Genomic DNA, 22,185 nt, shown 5'->3' with positions numbered 1-22,185 from the left:
CCTCTGTTTGGAGCTAAGCCAAGAAATCTGGGCAGGAGAGGGAAGTAGTGGTGTCTGGAGATTAAAGAAGAGGTTGAAAGGGTGAACAATAGGGAATGGGGCTGTCACCAGGCCATGTGGCAGCTGGCTCGTCTGGGCCTTGAACCAGGGCAGGCAAGGTTCAGGGAAGGAGGAGAGAACCTGGCCCAGGGCTGGTGAAGCACAGGTGTGAGAGGAGAGTACCAGATCTCTCACACATGCCTTGTGTATTACCTTTCAAGAAAGGCTCTGCTCTCACAAGTGGTGACTGACAGCTTCTGGCACTAAGACTGCCACCATACCTGGAGGTAGCTCCAAGGCTCTATGATGACCAGTTTCAGTTTACGGGTCCTGCTCTAATTTTTTATAGTCTCCTGGAGTCTTCTGCTATGATGATTCTTCCTCTCAGCTTCTGGACACCAGTGTAAGCATGGGAAGAGCCAGCAACACCAAATGGGTTGGCAGCAATCTATGGTCCACTTACAAAGTCTCCAGGGACTTCGTCGTCTGCTTCTGAAATACAACCATCTCTCAAAGGTGTTTAACAATACACAGCTCAGCTGCACAAAAAAGGAGGAGGAAATGAAGAATACTGTATCCAGTGGAGACTGCAGGGAAACACTTAGGCCAGGCACACAGCAATTAGTTTAACTGGAATATTGCCAAGATGTCAGGGTTAACACACTTACTTTCTGGAAAAGTGCCATGGTATCTTTAAAGCCTTTTGTGGTCAACCCCTTGATTTAGTGTCACATCAGCATAAAAACATAGTGAAATATCTACCACTGTGTGGGATATTAACCAGGAAGAGCCCAATCCTACATTCTTTCTCCTCACTGAAATCAATTCTCAGGCACAGAATTAATGGGAGTTTTTGCCTGAGTTACATATGCAGGATTAAGTCTACCATTTTCATTCATTGAGCTAGCTCCAATCCAAAAAAGTAATCATGATCCACAACCAAAAACTGAACTTGCCCAGAAATTTGAATGAGCAGCCTTAAACTAGCTTAAGGAAGACAGCAAACAGAACAGACTTGAGGGAGAACAAATTATCTTCTTTCTTTAATTGTTTTTTAAAAATAAATTAAGAGCTCATGTTGTCAAGACAATGTACTGCAATGTTGATCTCCTAATACAGTATAAGACTATTTGTCTGAAGTTCATTGTTTGGGGTTGACTAACTCAATATGTAACTTTAGCAATCACGAAACTGAATCAGAGATATCCCAACTCATCCAACAAACTTGAGTGGTCATGTGCAGTGAAAACTAAAGTCATACTGGTACACATGATATAAATGCTTCTTCACTTACTTAACAATATGTTCATCTTTGTGGGTAGAACTGTAAGCTTGTTTTATTTAAAAATAAACTCCAACATAATTTTTTAATAAGGTGCAACATATAGACTGCTTTCTACAATTAAAAAACAAAGCAAAACAATATTCATTAGTATGTAGTCATTCCAACACGGAATTAAATGGGATCTTCTACAATGCTTGAATGGTCTTATTTTCTGCTTCACCAAAACAAAAAGCAGTTATTATTACAGTGACAGTCAAATAAGGGACTGGGGCATGTTAGCTTTGTCCTGTTCTTTAACAGAAGGCCTCCTGGTGCAGAACACGTCACGTACACGTCAGAAGCTAAGCCTAACTCAACACAGTCCATGCATAACAAATTTGTAATACTGAACTTGCATCATTTATCATCAAAGGTTTTATTCACCCATTTGGTTTGACATCAGCCTCAGCCCAATAGCTTGAAAGCAAGTATTGAACTGTAGTTGCATACATTGAGTTATATACTACAGTAACTTCCTCACTCTTAAATTAACCAAGCTCTGTGAAACTTTTTAGGTTCTGCCGAATTAATGAAATAATTAAGGTTGGGATCTATACTTCAGGGTTTGTCCAGTAACTTCTGAGATCCATGTTGATAAATGCAAAGTAATGCGCGTTGGAAAACATAATCCCAACTAGAAAAGGAGTACTTGTGGCACCTTAGAGACTAACCAATTTATTTGAGCATAAGCTTTCATGAGCTACAGCTCACTTCATCGGAGGCATACTGTCTGCATCCGATGAAGTGAGCTGTAGCTCACGAAAGCTTATGCTCAAATAAATTGGTTAGTCTCTAAGGTGCCACAAGTACTCCTTTTCTTTTTGCGAATACAGACTAACACGGCTGTTACTCTGAAACCTGTCATAATCCCAACTATATCTATAAAATGATGGGGTCTAAATTAGCTGTTACCACTCAAGAAAGAGATCTTGGAGTCATTGTGGATAGTTCTCTGAAATCATCCACTCAATGTGCAGTGGCAGTCAAAAAAGCAAACAGAATATTGGGCATCATTAAGAAAGGGATAGATAAGAAGACAGAAAATATCATATTGCCTCTATATAAATCCAGGATTTGCCCACATCTTGAATACTGCGTGCAGATGTGGTCACCCCATCTCAAAAAAGATATATTGGAATTGGGAAAGATTCAGAAAAGGGAAACAAAAATTATTAGGGGTATGGAACGGCTTCCATATGAGGAGAGATTAATGAGACTGGGACTTTTCAGCTTGGAAAAGCGACGACTGATGGGGGATATGACTGAGGGCTATAAAATCATGAGTGGTGTGGAGAAAGTAAATAAGGAAGTGTTATTTACTCCTTCTCATAACACAAGAACTAGGGGTCACCAAATGAAATTAATAGGCAGCAGGTTTAAAACAAACAAAAGGAACTATTTTTTCACACAGCACACAGTCAGTCGGTGGAACTCCTTGCTAGAGGATGTTGGGAAGGCCCAGACTATAACAGCATTCAAAAAAGAACCAGATAAGTTCATGGAGGATAGGTCCATCGATGGATATTAGCCAGGATGGGCAGGAATGGTATCCCTAGCCTCTGTTTGCCAGAAGCTAGGAATGGGTGACAGGGAATGGATCACTTGATGATTACCTGTTCTGTTCATTCCCTCAGGGGCACCTGGCATTGGCCACAGTTGGAAGACAGGATACTGGGCTAGATGGACCTTTGGTCTGTCCAAGTATGGCCGTTCTTATGCCTTTTGAGAATACTGTATGGACATAAAACACTGATGATACCATAAAGGGCTTGTGCTATGGGCATTACGTAAGACATATTTTATAGCTGTGATAATCACACTGGGTGCCTGATGTTATCGGTGACAGTCTTCAGAGGCAGTCCTTGCCATGGACTGAAATTCTAATAAGACTCTAAAAATAGCCTCCTCTCTTTCAGAGATAGAGGGTGTAACTGATGACAGCATTTGGCCTTCTGTATTCAGACTATTACAGTCTACTAAAACAAAAAATACCTACATTCTGCATCCCACAGAGCACCAGAATAGGAAGGCTTTAGGACCAGGTTAGCATCATTACCCCAACATACTTGGAGTTGTTTCCTTTTAAACTTCACATTCTGGGGACATAAGTGACGCAAGGTAACAACAACAATTGCTTTCTTGCACCCTTGTCCAAGCTTGGTGCTATGGAGGGTTGCAGCATGAATCCTGTACATGGTACAAGCAGCTTAAAGAATGAGAAGCTCTGCTAGAAAATAAATATTTCAGCCATGCTATTGTAGCCCACATACCTCCTGGGTGTGGTATTCTGTCTCATTTAATGGCACCGAGACCACTTAGAGATTAATGAGTCTGTCACAGCCATAGCTAATAGCCATGTGGCTTTTAGCTCATGCACTAGAGGCTCATGCATTTAGGTCCAGAGGTCCCAGGTTCGATCCTGCCTCCTGGACCAGGGTCTGTCAGTGTTACAAGTGAGGGATCATCCAGGATTTCAACTGGGAAGTCTCTGAAGCTCAGAATGCGCTTCCTCAGCTAAGGGAAGTATGTAACCCACACACCCCCTGGGTGTGGTGCTCTTTCCCATCTAATGGCGCCAAGACCACTTACAGAGAGATTCATGAGTCTGCCCTACAGCCTTAGTTAAAGGCCATGTGACTTTTGGCTCAGGCATTAAGCTCCAGAGGTCCCAGGTTCAATCCTGCCTGCCGCTGACTGGGGTCTGTCAGTGTTACACTATGTTAATTTAAGTGATTTCTTAGAAAGTGCAAACCATTGCCAGGGAGGAATAAGGAATAAACTGGAGCAGGGAAGAAATCACTGCAGAGCTTCATTTGTCTGTTTGTCTGTTTTTCTATTTACATGCTGGGAGATTGGTGCCCATTGATTTTCAGTGAGAGTTGGGCACCTAATTGTCCTTCGTGCCTTTGAAAATCTTCCCCGTGAGCTTTTTACGCTTTTTCCGTAGTTATAGCAAACTACATCATACTAAATATTACAGTACCAATTTGCCAATTTTTGCATAGAGAAATAAAGAATCCTTACAAATCAGTCTCTTCATTTTAAAAATAACAGAAGAGAGCTGATTGACAAAACTGCTAAACTGAGTAAAACCGAATGGCTTAAAGCAGAAAACAAAGGACAGGATGTTTAAAGTGAACAAAAGTGTATTCTACAGCTTTAGTTCCACTCCAGTCTCAATTAACTTTTACAAAAATAAATGAAGATGACAAACGTCTCAGTAAATAGGACGATTTTTTTCCATGAAAATATTTTAGTATAATTCAGTAGCAAATAAATAACCATGACATCAGTAACAAGTAAATCAACATGAATCATACATGCTCGGTTATCTAGTTTGGAACACAAAGATTTACAGCTGGTACTAACTTATTTATAAATATCTGCTAGTCTTCGCACCTGTCTAATAAGTTAGTGTGAATGTTGGTGTGTTCTCCAGTACTCCTGGCTCCTTGTCTTCAAACCATATCATTTAAACCTATATCACTTCAAACCATATCACATATACCAGCAGAGCTGTTAGGAAACTCACTGAAGAAATATAGCTTGATGTTTGCAGCTATAGACAGCGTCTAACCTGACTACCTGATTAAATAAGTCTCATCCTGCATCCAATCCTCTCTGTTGTAGCTTAGTTTTTGGCCACTCCTCATCACTGTATTTTTCTCTTTAAACAAAACAAAATACTGTATGCAGCCTTTGTGTTAATCTAGGAGAGATTCCTTCAAGGTTATTTCTTCCCATCTTCTGTTACCAGTCTAGTTAAACATGATAGATTCAGGGTCCTGATTTGCCATTTGAGCCATATGTCTTAACACATCTTTTTTAGTTATGATGCCCAGCAGCCTTCTAGAAGAGAAAAAGAAAGGAAAGGTGAATCATCTTATCTCTCATCTATTTTTCCTGTTCTGCTGCAGGGTCCTGTTTCAAAAGCTTCCATATGCAGCTGTAGATCTCCAGTTTGTTTTCAATCATCATTTTGGAAACTAAGCAAAACAAAAAAAACTATTCCCACTTCATGATGACCACCAAGACAATAAAAATCATGTCCATTATAAAAATGAAGTGCTTTGGTTCTCTCTCTCCTTTTGTGGAGAATCTATTCCACACTGTGTTCAAGTGAGAACTGTAATTAATACAACACCATTTTGTTTGAGAAAATAATTAAATTCTATCAGAATAAAATTCACTCCCAAGCAGAGGGCCACCAGCATAAGATCTAGGCAACACAAAACCATTTAAACCATTCTAATCAGGGGCTAAGTGGGGCCTATGACTTGTCCTGGCATTCTGCACAAGACTGAATTTCAGGGTGTATGTTCTTTTTAAAAATTCTGATGCCCTTATTCATCACCGCACAGCGCCTTACTCCCATTGACTTTAATGGAACTAAACAAGAAGTTACCATCCAACGGGAGTGAGAGTTTTGGAATCTGCCCCTTATTAAGCTATAACTAGCAATGCAAGTGCTGGTTGTGAGACATTTTTAATATCCAATATCTCACAACTCCTCAGGGGCCAGAATACCTCCCTTTCCAACTCTTGAAAATAGTTAGATACTGGACTTTGGAACCCCATCATTCTTAGAACCATTTGCTTTTCAATTCAGTTGTAAAATGATATTTGTGGCTGATGCTTCAAGAACTGCTAGAGGTAGAAACCAAAAGGTTCCAAGCCAGAGTGCCTAATAGTAGGCACCTAAATCCATATTCCAAATCAGAGGCTTTATTTTCACAGATGTTGAGCACCCAGAACTGAAACTGACTGTGGATACTCAGCACCTGTGAAAAAGCAAGCAGGTTTTATTTAGGTGCCAAAACTTTAGGCACCCAGATTTATCAGGAATTGGGCCACTATATTATTCTGTTTATTCCGGTCACTAAAGCCCAGGCTAGACTGTGTTTCCAAAAGGTTTTAAAACCAGTTTGAGCTGTTAGGAAAATTTCCCCAGTGCAGACAAAACTGTTGTTTCACACTTTTGATTCAGTTTCTGTTCCTGATCATTTTTTGTCATCTGTCTCTCATAGAGTTTTAACTCACTTTTCCTTGCTTTCAGACAAAACTGAGCAGATTTATTTTCCTCAGTTGTCATCCATATCATGCTTTTCATGAGCACTTCAGTCTGGCTGGAAGCCTAGGAACAAGCAAACCCTTTACAAACAGTGATATTTTGCCAACTCTGCATTTGCATTTGCTTAAAAACAAAATATATTGGGACATCAGCCTGATAGTATCTGTATTTTATTGTCCCCTATCCTAGATATGGCACCTAAATTACAATACACTACAGAGAAGGGAACATGGTCTGAGCATGAACTCAATGGCAGCCAATACATCTTTGCTTCTAATTCAAGCTCTGCCACTGATTTTTTCTGTTGCCTTGGGCAGCCACTTGACCTGTCTATCTTAGTTTTAGAGAAAATAATAATACTTACCCAGCTGACTTCATAGGCTGTTGAGAGTTAGCTACTGTTTATAAATTCGTTTGAATAGCAAAAGTGCTATATTTATTACAGCCACAGCAAAGCTGGTGTGGCACTTTCCTTCCCTTTAAGTACGTAATCGCGTTGGTTCATCTATATATACCTACCCACTGCGTGTGACAAGACATTGTCTGAGTCCAAGTTTCCGAAAGATGTCTACCACCGTCTCCATTGGTGTGTGGTCAGTTACTGTGAAAGGGCTCAAATTGAGAATGCGCCGTAGCTTCAGTGGGTGAGGGCTGTTGGCTGGGAGCTCTGGTGGATCTTCAGTGAAATACATGATAGAATTGCTCACCACCCCATCCTGACGCTGTCTTGCGTTCTCTGGAGGACAAGGAGATCAGGCAAATGGCAGACCAAACTCATGTACATCCCTACTTGGAAATGAATGGTTACATTTGCTTTTAATATGTCAAGATATCAGAACATGGGATTACAGAGCAAATCATTCGCATTTCACAGGGCCACCACAGTCATTCAAAGAATCCTATCCCAAATCAAATATAAAGACAGTCCCCGTCCCTTTTATTTTGCTTAACATATCTTTACGAACATGCTATTTCTTGTATTGGGATGTTCATTGTCGTCATTCTCCTTAAATTCAAATGTTTTACACTATTGGTTTTAGCAGGTAGCATAATGCAGTCTCTGTATGAAATTCACCCAGGGCGTCGAGGTATGGAAGACCTCCAAGATAATGGAAATGTGGAACTTCTGCAGTACCTGTGCACCTGGATTTGGACATTGTGACTTCTACACCACCACAGAGGGGCAGTCTATGGGCTGGGTTACTCGGTCTGTGCACTGATCCAGTGACAAACTCCCATTCAGGGTGTGTGTAGGAGACATAGCCATTATTTCAGGATTGCTGAGCCACCACATGCCCTGCCCAGAGGTTAGGGGGGCAGATTGTCTCCTGAGCCTCTGGATACTTCCTCATATAAAGCTTGTTTACCTAGGCTTCATGTTGGAAGGAGGTGTGGTTCTGTCTTTAAGGAAAAGGAGCAATAGCAGGGGAAAAGTGCTGAGCTAAATGAATTTGATCACCTCAGTTTTATCAACTGTGCATATTTGCCCATGTTCCAAATCAAAACCTCTCACTGGCACCTTGATCAAGCTGTGAAGAGAAGTTTACTCCTGGCTTTTATGACTATTATTACAAGCCTGTCACTTAACGTGTACCCCTAGCCATTTGCTTTACAGTTATTGTTAAAGTGGAAATGGCTGGTTTCCTTTGCACTTTTCTCTTCACTGGCTGTTCGTTTGTACTCTGCAGTGTACGGTGCTAACAACAGATGAGGTGAAATCTCAAGAATGATGATAGACACCTCCCTTCTCCCTAGTACAAACACATCTTGGGTTTTTGTGGGGATTTTTTTTTGTTTCGTTTTGTTTTTTGGTTTTTTTTAAAGAAATCATAGCTAATTCTAGCCATTTTCCTTTTTGATTGATTCAGGTTGCTTCTGTTCTTGAGAGGCACAGGAAATTGGAGACAGTCAGTGCAAATATATATATTCTTGGAGCTCATTTCCATCAATCAAATCGCAGAAACCTGCTCTGTGACTTGTAATGTGCATACAGTAATGATTTCCAACACATTCCCGCCACATTACTTTTCTCTTAAAGATCATTTTGTTGTAGTATCACTGAAATCAGAACGCTCCAGTTCACACCTAATATTACTGTGCCATGTGACTTTCAACCATCTCACCCCATATAATACATATCCTCCTGCAATTTACAGGAATTATGCTAATCTTGTCTTTTCTTGTCTTGATTTATACATCTGACTTTCAAAAGTGAATGTGCGTGCACAGGTCTTTGATATATTATGCTATGGGTTTACATCATCTAGCTGAAGGTGGTTCATTTAGTCTGACCCAGGTCAAGAAATGTTCCTCACATAACTAGCTGATTTATTCATGGTTCTTTATTTCCCCTCCTTTATCTACACAGGAAGCAACAGGCAATGACATTTTGGTTACTATTTTTCCAAAAGTACTACTCACCCCAAAATGACAATGACACTGGACAACACTGGTAAGCCCATGCTATTATTTTACTCCTGGATGTAAAATTTGTGTCTCTAGAGACAGTACTTTTGCAAACAGTACATTAACATTGATCTAAATTCAGTAGTACCATAAATAGGGTGAAATTTATACATAAGGTATAAATGGGTTGGCAAGTTCGAGAGATGATAAAATATAGTAATTGCACAGATATATTTCAGTCAGTGAGTGTACAAAACTTAGTCCAAGGAGCAAAGTAGCCCTAAAGGAAGGGTGACTATATTTGCTGACTCCACTGAACCAGAGTAATCCACAGAAGATGACTCCTGTCAGATTTAAAGGTGAATTAGTCCCTCCAGATATGGACATGGCCTCTCAGATCCAAGTTACGCACATGAGCTTCAAATCCCAGCTTGTCTAACCTAGGTGGCACTTAAATCCCATACTGAGGATTTCGCTGTCGTGGAAAAGTGCACTGAGATAGCCAGCCTGTTAGTTATCTTGTTTGAACTAATATGGTGTTCAACATTGTTTGCCCTGGTCCACAAGAATGGTTTAAAAACTTGTTAGCTAGTCACGGCTAGCCTTAGGTAATGCAAAATCAATCTGATTATACCATTTTTATATTAAAAGTGTGCATTTGTCTCCTTAGCTAGACAGACTAATTTGCCTCTCCTTCATCTTTTGCTACCAGAAGAGAAGCATTATTTCTTCAGGGTATAGCTACACTGGAGAAATGCGTCCCACGATAAAATAAGTTAACTGTTTTAACTAACATGATGCGAAACACAACTGTTGCCCTAGGTGTGGACAAGGTCAGTCGTATTTAAACGTGTATTAGGAGGCGGCCACTGACGTGGATAATGAGATATTGCCTGAGGGAAGTCCAGGGGACTGCACTAACATGGCTTTAGTCCTTTCTGCAGGAACACTCTCCAAGTGCAGTGATAAGCACCAACACCCTCTGCCACCAGTATCCTCACTTGGAGGCTCAGTTCTCTTGCCATCCTTATTCACATGCAGCCTAGCAGAACTAGTAAGACATCACACGCTCAAATATCAACAGTATGCTGATGACATACAGCTCTATCTATCCTTTGTACTGTCATTAAGTTAGCTCAGGACTTGGCTGAGATCAGTTCATGGACAAAGAACATCTGGTTGAAGTTAAATCTGAAGAAGGTGGAGGTTATGTTGGTTGGCAGAGGAGTTTACAGCCACAGTGAAGTCTCCTGTGGTTGACAAAACACACCCACAAGGGTTAAGCTCTTGGAGTTTAGGGGTGCTCTTGGATTCCTTACTGACATTAAGCTGTCACATAGTAGTGTTCACAATTGTCTTCTACAGCTGGCTAGAAGACTCCATCCAATCCTGCTGGCTGAAGACCTGGCCTCAGTAATATCTACTTTTGTTACTTCCAGATGGATTTCAGCAATGCAATATTCCTGGCATACAACCATAAGTCCTCAGTACAGAACACGGCAACACATCTCTTCAGTATCATGGGCCACCATGAACTCATCCAACCAGTCCTCTGCTCAATACACTACATTCCCATTGAATACTGATTTATGTTCACGATCTCTAGTCTTACCCTCAATGCGCTCATGGGCCCAGCTTACTTATAAAAAAAAACAACAAAAAACCCCAATCTGTCTGTAGCTCCAGAACGTGAACCACCGCAAACCTCATCACCTTCCCTTCCAAGTGCAAGGCGCAATTCTTCAGCCTTGCCTTCACTAATAGGCAGACATGGCACAGTGTATATGCGTATATACATAAAAAAATATGGAAAAATAAAATAAAATTAATAAAAAATGCCAGAAAACATGCAATTTTTTCCCTGTGGGGAGGAAGAGATAAAGAAGGAGAAAAGACACACATGATGCTTGTTATAGCACTTCATGCCCTCTTGAAGGCTCTCCTATACCATGGTGCAGGGCATGAATAGAATAGAATAGAATCCTATTGAGCTATAAAATTTAAATCAGGATTTTGATTTATAAAAGACACACATTAAATCATATAGAATCACCATGTACCATGAAAATTAACAAGAGAGACAGTTTATTGCAAAACTGGTGTAATATGAGATCAGAATCAGTCATATGGTTTCCAAACAGTTGCCGTTACTCCCCATTGCAGCCCACTCTCAGCAGAAATGGGGGGAAGCAGAGTCCTATATAGCCAACGAGTCCTGGCTGATTTTTAATTCTTGACTCGCCCCAGGCCTACGAGAAGAGATTTTAATTAGAGCTCCCCGGAAACCACACATTTTTTCCTGTGGAAAATTTGGATTTCACAGAAACCATTTTATGAGAGGAAAATATTTCAGTTGAAAAATGTGGACCAGCTTTAATTCTTAATTAACTCTGCACTAGTAATGAAAAGCTTAGAGACAGGACCACACATCCATGTGCCTCCCTGTGAACAAATCAGCCTTGTTGCTGTTTAGCAGCATCATCAAAAAGTATAATTCTCAGCTTTTTATACCCATTTCAGATGGTGTCTGATGTCTCTACCTTTAAATTAACGGGCCTGATCCTTTCCTTTTTGCAGGTTGCTGGTCACTGATGTTGGGGTCACATTAGTGCAACAGGCCTGAAATCCAGCATTGTAACTTGCTGTACACTCACTGCATGACAACATAAGGTACAAGACAGACAAGGGTCTGGCCCAGTGTATCTAATTTGTATTTTCAAGTTCTCACAAGGGAATTTAGGGAGTTGGGGACGGACGGCACCTTAAAAATAGATAGAAAGAAAATTATATAAACTGCAAACTTCGTACATTTTATAAAAAGTACCAACTCTTGGCCTTTATATCTTTTGTCAACTCTCTAACACTGGTGTATTTTGCCCTTCTGACCCTACCATATGGTGTATCTTTTGTATCTGCCGGAGGAAGTGACAGGCTGGAGGTAAAACGAAGATTTAAAGGGACACTGTCACAGTTATTGGCTTAATTATCCTGTAAATGACTTAACCATTGTCTCATATTGAAGTTATTACTTTGAGGATTCCTTCCTCCTGATTTTTTAAGGGGTAGGGAAGAGAAGGGGTGGTGGTGGGGCTATTGAGTTGATGCTATACAAAAAAGCAGATTCCCTTGAACTGCTTGATCGTCTTTTACAGTTAGATGAGCCAGGTACCTTATAGTTTGAGGTGTGTGCACTTGCCTATTTTTGATCATTGCAAAACTAGTCTGAGTTCACAAATAGGGTTCCCAGGCATCTGGTTTTCAACAGGAACACCCATTCGAAAAGAGACCCTGGCGGCTCTGGTTGGCGGCACAGCGGGGGCCCGGAGCTAAGGCAGGCTCCCTGCCTGTCCTAGCTCTGCGCAGCTCCCAGAAGTGGCTGCTAAATCCTTGCGACAACTAGATGCATGGGTGGCTAGGGAGGCTCTGCGCAATGCCCCCACTGCCAGTGCCAACTTCACAGCTCCCATTGGCCAGGAGCTGTGACCAATGGGAGCTGCGGGGGTGGTGCCTGCAGGCACGAGGCAGCGCAGAGCCACCCTGGCCACCCATGCACCTACAGGCTGCAGGGACCTGGCAGCCACTTCCTGGGAGCCATTGAAAGTGCTACCAGGACCCCGCATCTCCCATACCCCAACCCCCGCCCCAGCCCAGAGTCCCCTCCTACACCCAAACTCCCTCCTGGAGCCTGCACACACACCCCAACACCGTGCCCCAGCCCAGAACCCCATCCTGCACCCAAACCCTTCATCCCCAGCTCCATCCTAGAGCCTGCACTGCCAGCCAGAGTCTGAACCCTCTCCAGCACTCCGAACCCCTTGGCCCCAGCTGGGAGCCCCCTCCCAAACCTCTTATTTCTGGCCCCGCCTGGAGCCTGTACACCCATCCCAGAGTCCATCCCTCGCCCTGCACTCCAGCCTACTGCCCCAGCCCAGAGCCCCCTCCCGCACCCTAAACCCCTCATCCCCAGCCCCACCCCAGAGCCCACACCCCCAGCCATAGTCCTCACTCATCTCCCACACCTCAACTCCCTGCCCCAGCCTGGTGAAAGTGAGTGGGGCAGAGAGCGAGCGACGGAGGGAGGGGGAACGGAGCAAGTGGTGGCAGGCCTTCAGAGAAGGGGCAGGGCCTTGGGGAAGGAGTGGGGCAGGGGTGTTCAGCTTTGTGTGATTAGAAAGTTGGCAATCCTATTCACAAACCATTTAAACCACCCACCTCTCAGTCATGCAGTTAAAAACAAACATACTTGTAACTTAAGGGAAGGCTGCAATATGTATTATAGCTAGAAAACCGGGCTCTAGAATTATTCTCTCATCTGCTCCTCAACACCCCCTCCCTATGCAGACCATGAATCCGATAACTTTTGAGTCTATGGCACTCCGTTAAACCTACAATGATGAAGTGGATTCCAAAGTAGGCACAAAGAGTTTTTCCATCCCTTCTGCTTAACATATATAATATGACGCCAACTATCAGTTTTGGAGGAGGGGAGATGGGAAATTAAATTATAGACTGACACCTGATGGGAACAAGTAATTTAATTTTAGGTCTAATTTTACTTAGGGATAGATCCACAAAAGGATAAATTGAGAGGCAAGGCTCTGAGAAATTAGGTATTACAAAGTTCAGCATTGCAACACTTACTTCCCTTTGTAAATCTAGGCTTTAGGTAGTATCCTTTTAAGTAGAGCAGCTTAAAATGTAAAGAGTACATGGTTTACAGAGCAATTTTTGCTTCGTGAAAAAGTCCCTGTAAGCAGGAGAGGCTGTCACCAAAATAACTGTTATTTTCTATTTATAAATTTTATTTTCCAAAGAACTCAGGAGCTTCCCCTCCTCCAATCATCTGAAAAATCATACCACTGATCTTTCAGGTCACCAAGGTCTGCAAGATTTAAATGCTTACAAATTAGAACAACTATGATGCGATAACAGAAACTAACACAGTGTGGCACCAGCACTTTGCACGTTGTTATGTAGTGGCTGGAGTTCACAGATATCTCTGGACTTTTACTGCTGAGAGTGACAAGAGATTTGGTTGGAGACTAGAAATGCTACTGACCATGGTCTGATATGACTTTCACCAATTTGAAACTGGTTTAACTCCAACGGCTTTAACAGAGTTACTTCAGATTTACCTCAGCATAACTGAGTGAGGAATTAAACCCCAGAGGTTGGCCGAAGGTATGTTGTAGTGGGGAGGTTGCTTGGTTCTCAGAAAGGATAGAAACAGCCTTCCACATCCTTTGGAGTAAACATTCAGTTTTGTTCTTGTTTACCTATTCGTACATGCTTCACAGTATCACTCTAATACCCTTTACGTTCTCATTAAAATCTATATTGTACTCTTTACTCACTTATTGCAAGAATCAGTTCCCGTCTCTGTGCAAAACCAATGAGACGCTCCGAGTCTTTGGAAACCACCACCGGAAAACCATTGTAATCGGTCTCTTTGATTAATGTCTCCACATCTTCCACTGTCATACTATCCTGTGTCAGAACAGAGAGTGGAGGCTCACCACGCCTAGGCCTCATGACATCTGTTGCTAGTGTTCGGTGTGTGAACTCGTCCTTAGCATCCAGAAATGGGTAACCATTCAAGTGGATGTGTGCCTCGTAGATCCCTTCTTTCCCAAAGGCATCTGCTACCCACTTGCTGGTCACAGCTGCAGCCATTAGAGGTACAATATACTCCAAGCCTCCGGTTAACTCAAACATAATAACCACCAGGGAGACAGTCATTCTGGTAACTCCACCTGCCAAGAAAAAGATCATTCAGGTTCCCCCCTAAAAAAAAAAAACAACAAAAATCTATAAATGTAGCAACTCTTTGGGCTTTCTAGTATCTTATATGCATCAAGGCATGAAATTATTCAAACCCCTCACTGTCTGTCGTTCACTGAAAGTACAGGTTTCCATTTCATCTGCTGTAATTTTGAACAGAAAAGGTTACAGTGACATGCTCAACCCAAGTTTATTAGCATGTGAAAAGCAGATAATTATGGACTCTGGTACCTGCATGCTTGGAGATTACCTTAATTAAATAATCTGGCACAACAGTAAAGCACACACACATCTGAACTATATTTGATACATGACATACCAAAACTGGATTGGGGTCAATCTAAATGACTAGGCCCGTATTTCTGGGAAAATCAGTGCTAAAGTGTAGGCATAACTACTGCAGACATGTTTAATTTCATTATTGACTTCTTCATTTATATAAAATTGATCATATTGAAGGTTTAATTTGAAAACATACTTGATTAAGGATTACACTCTTAAAGAAAAAGAAGCATTAAGGGAACTGTATTAAATGTAGCCCGCTCCTTGATCAACCTCTGTAAATTGCTTGTCATGATGTAAGCAGCTTCCATGAAATGTGTTCTTGTAGCTTGGTTGTGATGCCTTCTGTATATAAATCAGTTCTAGCATCAACATTCTCCACTGTAGTTTCTTTGTGCCATTTTATAATCAGTTTACTGCTGCAGTTTACATTACAGGATATAAAGAATCATATAATCACAGTATAACGATTGTATGTGTTTCTCCAGGTAATATGTCGGAAAAATAATTGTGATAATTTGATATTCTTAGATCTCCAAATACAGTGCCATTGTTTAGATTAGAGAAATAAGAAAATAGGTTATTAAAAATTTGTTTTTATGTAATGGCATGGGTAATGCTATGCAGTTACAATTATTACATAGCTAATTGTGGCTGTAAAAACAGAATAGGATTGCCTGCTAATGGATGCACAGTAAAGAACTTTTCTTTAATATAAAGGAAAAATGTCTGCACTGATAAATTCTGTTTTGGAATGCTAAAGAAAACCATAAAAAAGGACAACTGAGGCTGGTTTACTATTTCTGACATTAGGTTCCTACCATGACTGGTCTCACAAATCATCCTACTTATCTGCCAGTGCTCCTCTGGATGCAGCTTTCATTGGAAGCCTAGTCAATTACACTAAGGCCTGGTCTACACTTAAAATTTGTGGGCATAACTATGAACATAGGGATGTGAAAAATCATACCCTAACTGACATATCCATGCCAGCAAAAGCCTGAGTGCTAGACGCAGTTATACTGACACAGGAGTCCTTTTGCCAGAATAGCTTATTTCGTTCGGAGCGCTGGTATAAGCTATATCGGCAAAAGCACTCTTTTGCTTGTACAAGATACAGCTACATGAGAAGGTTTCGTTGTAGACAAGGCCTAATTTTGTAAGATACGTCCATTACTGCATAGTCCAAATACCAAGCAGCACTGGAAATTATGTAAGATACAGGTCAAATAAAAAATGAAAGAAGAAATAACATGCTTGGAGTTGATGTTTTCACATTTTATTTCCATGTACAACTTAGCATTTGATGTATGAGATTTAATTTATATCAATGGCCTTGCTTTAACAATTAGCATTTAGGACTGAATGGCAGTCCAATTGAAGTCAATAGCAAAATTCACGTTGAATTCAAAGGAACCAGGCTTTGACCTATACTCAGGGATGAAAGACTGAATATAGCCTGTGTGACTGGTAATGGGATACAGACCTTTCACGTCCAGATCAATGATTTCAATCTGGATAAAATTGGTAGTGACCAAAGATTGTTTTCCTTGGCTTAATAGTAGAATATTTTAAATCAGTGGGTAATTCCAGTTCAATTAGGGTGGAAATCACAGCCATCACAAATGAGCAAGCCTCTTGGGAGGGATACCATTTTCCTGCTCTTTATAAAAAAAAAACCTCATGTTCTTTTTATAACTCTCTCCCCACCCACCCCCCTATGGTTTGCAATTGACATCCTTTTTGGCAGATTCGACAGAGAGGACCAAGTGTAACTGGGGAGGGACAACTAGCTACCCCCTCTCCTCTAGACCAAGTTTACGGTGGAGCAATGTAAGGAAGAGTTCAGTGTTACTGCCTGTGCTGTGCCTGGTGGAACAATTTGTTTCCAGGATTGTCAGAGCGGCAATCTCGCCTGCTTCCACGAGCCTGAAATTCTCTTAACAATTTAAAAAACCCCACAGTACGTCTGGAAAACATCTTGTAGCACACACACGCACAAAGAATAAAGACCGCCGCTTACTGTACCGAGACATGCTGCAGCTCCCACCATAGCATAAAGCCCTGGGGTGACACAGTCTGCTCCTGGTCTACACCAGTTCCTGAAGATGATCCAGTCATGATGATGGTAGGCCAGCTGCTCTACTCCAATTCCAACCATTCTACCAGCCATGGCTCCCACAGCCATGCTGGGAATAAAGAGGCCTGAAGGGATCTTAAATGAAAACAGACAAGTGACAGTTTTGACCAAAAGGTCTCCGCTATGCATGTAAGAAATATGGTACCAGAGTACCAACATCCCTTATCGGAGCCAGTGCCAGACCCCATAACTCTCTGGAAGTCTCAGTGGATCTTCTCCTTGGTCTGAGATGGTCCTCTGCAAATCCTGGAATTATACAGGAATGTAAAAAGTAATATATAATTTAAATACATGCTTATCTATTTTACCTAATCCTAGTTCCTGAATTCACACCAACTTTATTTCTCAATATTGGTATGAGCAATCTTCTTTTTTAAATTCAAAATTTGCACATTGCATAGTTTTAATTTCTCCTCTTCTGAAGGCGTAGCTTTTGTGTGTGTCATAAGCAGGGCTTTGGAGCTGTGCTCCGGCTCCGCTCCAGCTCCAGGAAAAACCTGCAGCTCCACTGCCCTGGAGCTACTCCGCGCTCCAGCTCCGGGCTCCGCTCCAAAGCTGGATCTTCAGTTCAAGCTTATTTTGCAAGATAGACTTTAACGGTTGTAGCTTAGCATATGGCACTAATACCATAATAAAGTCGGTGGCTCAGCAGAACTTGATTCATTCTGCTATGGACAGGTCCTAAATTAGACATTGAGAAAATAGCAGTTGGTTAGGTTAGCAAAATAATCAAACTGTTGGGTTTATTCAATAGTTTCGCTTTTTGGAATAAAACCATGAATTTATTTATGTGAATGCAAGCTACTAGTTTGTACAGACAAATGTATGTTTACAAATGGACCCCACCAACAACCATATAGCTACAACTTGCCTCTGCCCACTTTGTGTAGTTTGGGCTTGGATAAAATGGAATCTGGACCACAAAACCCCTATTTCTTTGGGGCAGAGGGGTGTTAAACCAAAATAACCCTTGCTTGATGTAGGTTCACCTTCAGACAGCAATTTTTTTTTTTTAGCCATTTGATCTGATGTATTGAACTCTATTTCCCCTTTCTTTCTAAAAAGCAAAACTTGACAAACACAATGAGGGGAAAAAATAAAACAAACCAATAAAACCTGCACGGATGGAATATTACAGCTGAGCTTTTCTTTCAAATGTTGCACATTTGCATAATCTCGTGAGCTTTTAAATGTAATAAATAGTCAGTAAATTCAAACGTATGGTTCCCACAATCAGTGCAACTTGGCTACACTGCACTGTATTAAGACAAGAATATACAGCAATATAAAATACTCCATATTTCCAAGGGAGCTGAATTTCAGTTGAAGTGGGAATCATGCTTTATTGACTTACTGGCAATAGTGAATGTAAATGCTCAACAATACTGTATCTTTTTTTTAACCAAGAAAAATCAAAGAAACCTAGCAGATACAACAAGGGGGCTCAATCCAATACGGTCTTCTTTGTATCCAATGCAAGTTGATGAGAAACAGGGGAAGTGAGACATACAAAAACAGATAGCATGCTACAGCTAAATTGAGTTACTCTGTACATTACAACGAAATACAAACGCTGAATGAAAGACCATGAGATGGTTCTGTGATAGCATCTTACAATTCACCCTGACACCAGGAGTGTCTGTGGAACTCTTGCTAATTTCTGAATCTTTAGATGAATCTGTTGCCATCAAAGCAGAATCCTAATTAAGCCTTAATTTTCTATTGCCTTGTGCTTCAGAATTTGCATGTTCTCACACACATCCCTGGTATTATGCCAGACGTATGTAACCTGAACACGACACTCTAAGCTCTAATATTAACCAGGTCTTGTCATGCAAAAGTCTAGCTTCAACACACAATATGGATTGCAGCAATGAACTTTACACACCCTCCAACTTACCTTCATGCCAAAAGTAAATATTGTGATAATAATTTTAAAAATCAGAGCCAGGGCCAGCTGCCACATTGCAGTGTAGACTCCAAAGCCAGCAGGTCTGTCAGGGATGTCATCTACGGGCCTGGTCATGTTTGGGTCATTAATATAGTCACAGAGTTGTGAGGACTCCAGAGCGCCACAGTCATTGAAAAGCTCAGAGATCAGCTCACTGGTGCTTCTCCGGGTGTATGGATTAGGATAGGCGATGATGGCAGTGATAGCAGTTACCACAATGACCTCTAGGACCGGATACTTCCCAAGCCTGGTTGTTTTGCGCCTCCGGCACCATGCAATGTTGCAACGGATAAAGAGCGTCCCCCACAGACCTCCAAAGACCCCAAGCAGAATGAATGGGAAAAGTTCAGCCATATACCAGGGGGTGTGGTACTCCACATAAAAAAGAACCAGTCGGCTGTTTCCAAACGGATTGATGGACCTCAGAGTAAAGGCAGCCACAAGAGCAGCAAAAAATGACCTCCAGAGGGTTTTCAGGGGAAAATAATAACTAACCTAAAACAAACAGAAACAGTGAATGCTTAACTGAGTGGGAGGTAAGGTGTTTGATTTAGTTACTCTCTTTTTTGTTGCACCACAGGCCCTACTGCAGAGGTGGGCAAAGTACAGCCCACGGGCCACATCTGGCCTGCGGGACCACCCTGCCCAGCCCTTGAGCTCCCAGTCCCGCCCCTGTTGTCCCCCTTCCCCTGCAGCCTCAGCTTGCCATGCTGCGAGCTCCTGCCGGGCAGCACTGCAGTGTGGCTGGCTCCGGTCATGCGGCGCAGCTGCCAGTCTTGCTGCTCGGAGTGGCATAGTAAGGGGGCGGGGAGTGGGGGGTTGGATAAGGGGCAGGAGGTCTCGGGGGGGCTGTCAGGGGACAAGGAGCAGGGGGCAGTTGGATGGGTGGAGGTTCGGGGGGGAGTCAGGGGACAGGGAACCGGGGGGGGGGCTTGGATAGGGGTTCTGAGGGGGGCAGTCAGGGGGCAGGAAGTGGGAGGGGGCGGATAGGGGGTGAGGGCCAGGCTGTTTGGGGAGGCACAACCTTCCCTACCTGGCCCTTCCTACAGTTTCGGAACTTTGCTGTGGCCCTCAGGCCAAAAAGTTTGCCCACCCCTGCCCTACTGCGTTCCCTCTGTTGGTTATTGTGACTTTACATACATGGGTGTGTCTGCGACCAGAACATGGTCACACATCTGTAAGGAAAGGCATTTTCAGACTTGAGGAGGAAATAGCGAACAATGGAAAATGAACATCAGATGAGTCATAAAGGAAGCTGTTGAACCGTGATGTTTTAAACAGACACACTGGAGTTATGATCTCTAGACATGCTGTAGCAAGTTTCTGTAATCTTTTGTTAGAATGCTCAAGGCATACACCTTTTCTGTATGGAGTCAAATGCTGAACACACACACAGCACAACCATGCCTTTGGTTATCTCCAGGAGACTATTACTCCTCTTCTGCCAACATTATGCTAATCTACAGGGTAACTTCTCATTGGTAACAATTACAGATTATATATGCTTATATATGGCATAACAATACTGGGAAAATAAAAAGGATTCTTAAGGAAGGAATCAAGGGAAAGTATTGTTGCTGATGCAAATGAATTCTGCAAACATATATCATGAAAATGAAACATAGCTGATTCACTGGTAGCTCTTACCTCTTCCAGGCTAAAAAGTACACCACCAATTGGAGCACCAAAAGCAACAGAGACTCCTGCAGCAGCTGCAGCTGAAAGCACCTGCAACACAAAGATTTGCATACAAGGCATGAGCCCTTTGAGTTGTTTGCATTTCGTTCCCCTTAAATATAGTCAATCTGAGTCCAAGCTCACCTCTCTCCTCTTTCCTTCATTCTTGCTGTACTTTGAGAAGAGGCTGCTGAAGAAGTTACCACAGCAACAAGCCACATGCACTAAAGGACCTTCTTTGCCGAGGCTGAGGCCTGAAGACACCACGAGAACCAAGGTGACTGTTTTGATTAAGAGTGTCCACTTCCCCAGGTAGCCCCTAATAATGAAACCACTCAGGATGGTTTTTATCTGGAAGGCAGGAAGAATAGGTTGAAGAACTAAATAAACTTCTGCAACTTCAATTTTGCAAAAATGACTTAACAACTATAGTAGACAAATCATTGCTTGAAAGAAGCCACTGATGCACTGAGCAAAAGATTCAGACAACTCTTCTACAGTGATATCGTATTAGTGGTTAACATGAGTAGTGGGTAGACATGGCAACAATTTTACAAGCTAGTTAATGTGGGTGGACGCCGCCTCTGTGAAGTCAACGGGACGCTGCCCATGTGGATTGGCTTGCAGGATCAGGGCTTAAATGAGATGCAAATGAGTGTGACCAAAAAACCAAAATAATTATAGTATGGGGCAGATTCCATAAACATTATTTTTTTTTGTTATTTCCAAAAATCCCATCACAGAAAAATATTACAGTGCCATGAAACTGAACCTTGTAGAGGTCTTGGTTTTATCAAGTTTCTCTTCAATTTTTTTAAATATGGATCAAATCTTGCCATATTTAAACAGACAAAGTCAACAGGCAGAAATCTGATTTGGAATTTGCCTCTAAAACACGTCTAAACTGAAGGTAAGTCTAGCATATACCCATTACTCGTCACCATTCTTAGCAGTGATTTTTATTTTTCTACATCCTGTTCCAGCAATCCAGTCCAGGGGGACTAGACATGGGGCTGGCTTGGCATCTGAGTTCCTTTAGTGACCGCACTGTAAAAGGAATTGACTAAGCTTGTGCAAGCAACAGCCGTTTTAATGTGTCTTGTAGCCCTTTGAGAGGGAAGGAACTATGATATACTATATGTTTGTACAGTGCCTACATTGCTAGAACGCATGACCTGGTTAGCTTATAGGCATTAAAGCAATATACATGTAAAATAATAATAGAAAATCCTTTACAAGATTATAGCATGAGTTGAGACCATCATGATTTTAAAAGTGAGAACCAACTAAGCTGTGTCAGTTTAAGTACACACCATGCCAAGCTCCACTTTACACGGATTGATACTCCCCCGCTTCCTTTTTTCCTTTGTATTCTTCCCCAAAGATATAAAGCAATAAATCAATCTCTAAGCAAGTTTTCTAAAAGTACACTCAAATCAGTCTTGAAATAAGGTTTTTGGCTTTGGTGTTTGTTGATTTTTAAACGTCTCAAAATTTTGCAAATTCAAAGTTTT

The 22,185-nt window shown here is 41.8% G+C and overlaps 1 protein-coding gene across 2 annotated transcripts in view; it reads right to left on the bottom strand.

Annotated features, from left to right (window-relative positions):
• Nucleotides 1-1,056: 1,056 nt before the first annotated feature.
• The window catches only part of CLCN4 (chloride voltage-gated channel 4), a 54,666-nt gene continuing 33,537 nt past the window's right edge, over nt 1,057-22,185 (bottom strand). The window contains exons 6-12 of one of the 2 annotated variants that reach the window (XM_007060194.4): nt 20,816-21,022; nt 20,642-20,722; nt 18,944-19,489; nt 16,932-17,118; nt 14,195-14,593; nt 6,954-7,170; nt 1,057-5,212 (exon numbers count right to left, since the gene is read on the bottom strand). In XM_007060194.4, the coding sequence (XP_007060256.1) occupies nt 5,122-5,212; nt 6,954-7,170; nt 14,195-14,593; nt 16,932-17,118; nt 18,944-19,489; nt 20,642-20,722; nt 20,816-21,022 (1,728 nt within the window). In that variant the 3' untranslated portion in view covers nt 1,057-5,121. The remainder of the gene's footprint in view (nt 5,213-6,953; nt 7,171-14,194; nt 14,594-16,931; nt 17,119-18,943; nt 19,490-20,641; nt 20,723-20,815; nt 21,023-22,185) is intronic. The other variant, XM_037900010.2, reaches the window with a different exon arrangement.

This window comes from Chelonia mydas, chromosome 1 (assembly GCF_015237465.2).
Source record: "Chelonia mydas isolate rCheMyd1 chromosome 1, rCheMyd1.pri.v2, whole genome shotgun sequence".
NCBI classification, from domain to species: domain Eukaryota; kingdom Metazoa; phylum Chordata; order Testudines; family Cheloniidae; genus Chelonia; species Chelonia mydas.
This window is presented reverse-complemented; position numbering and strand designations above follow the sequence as displayed.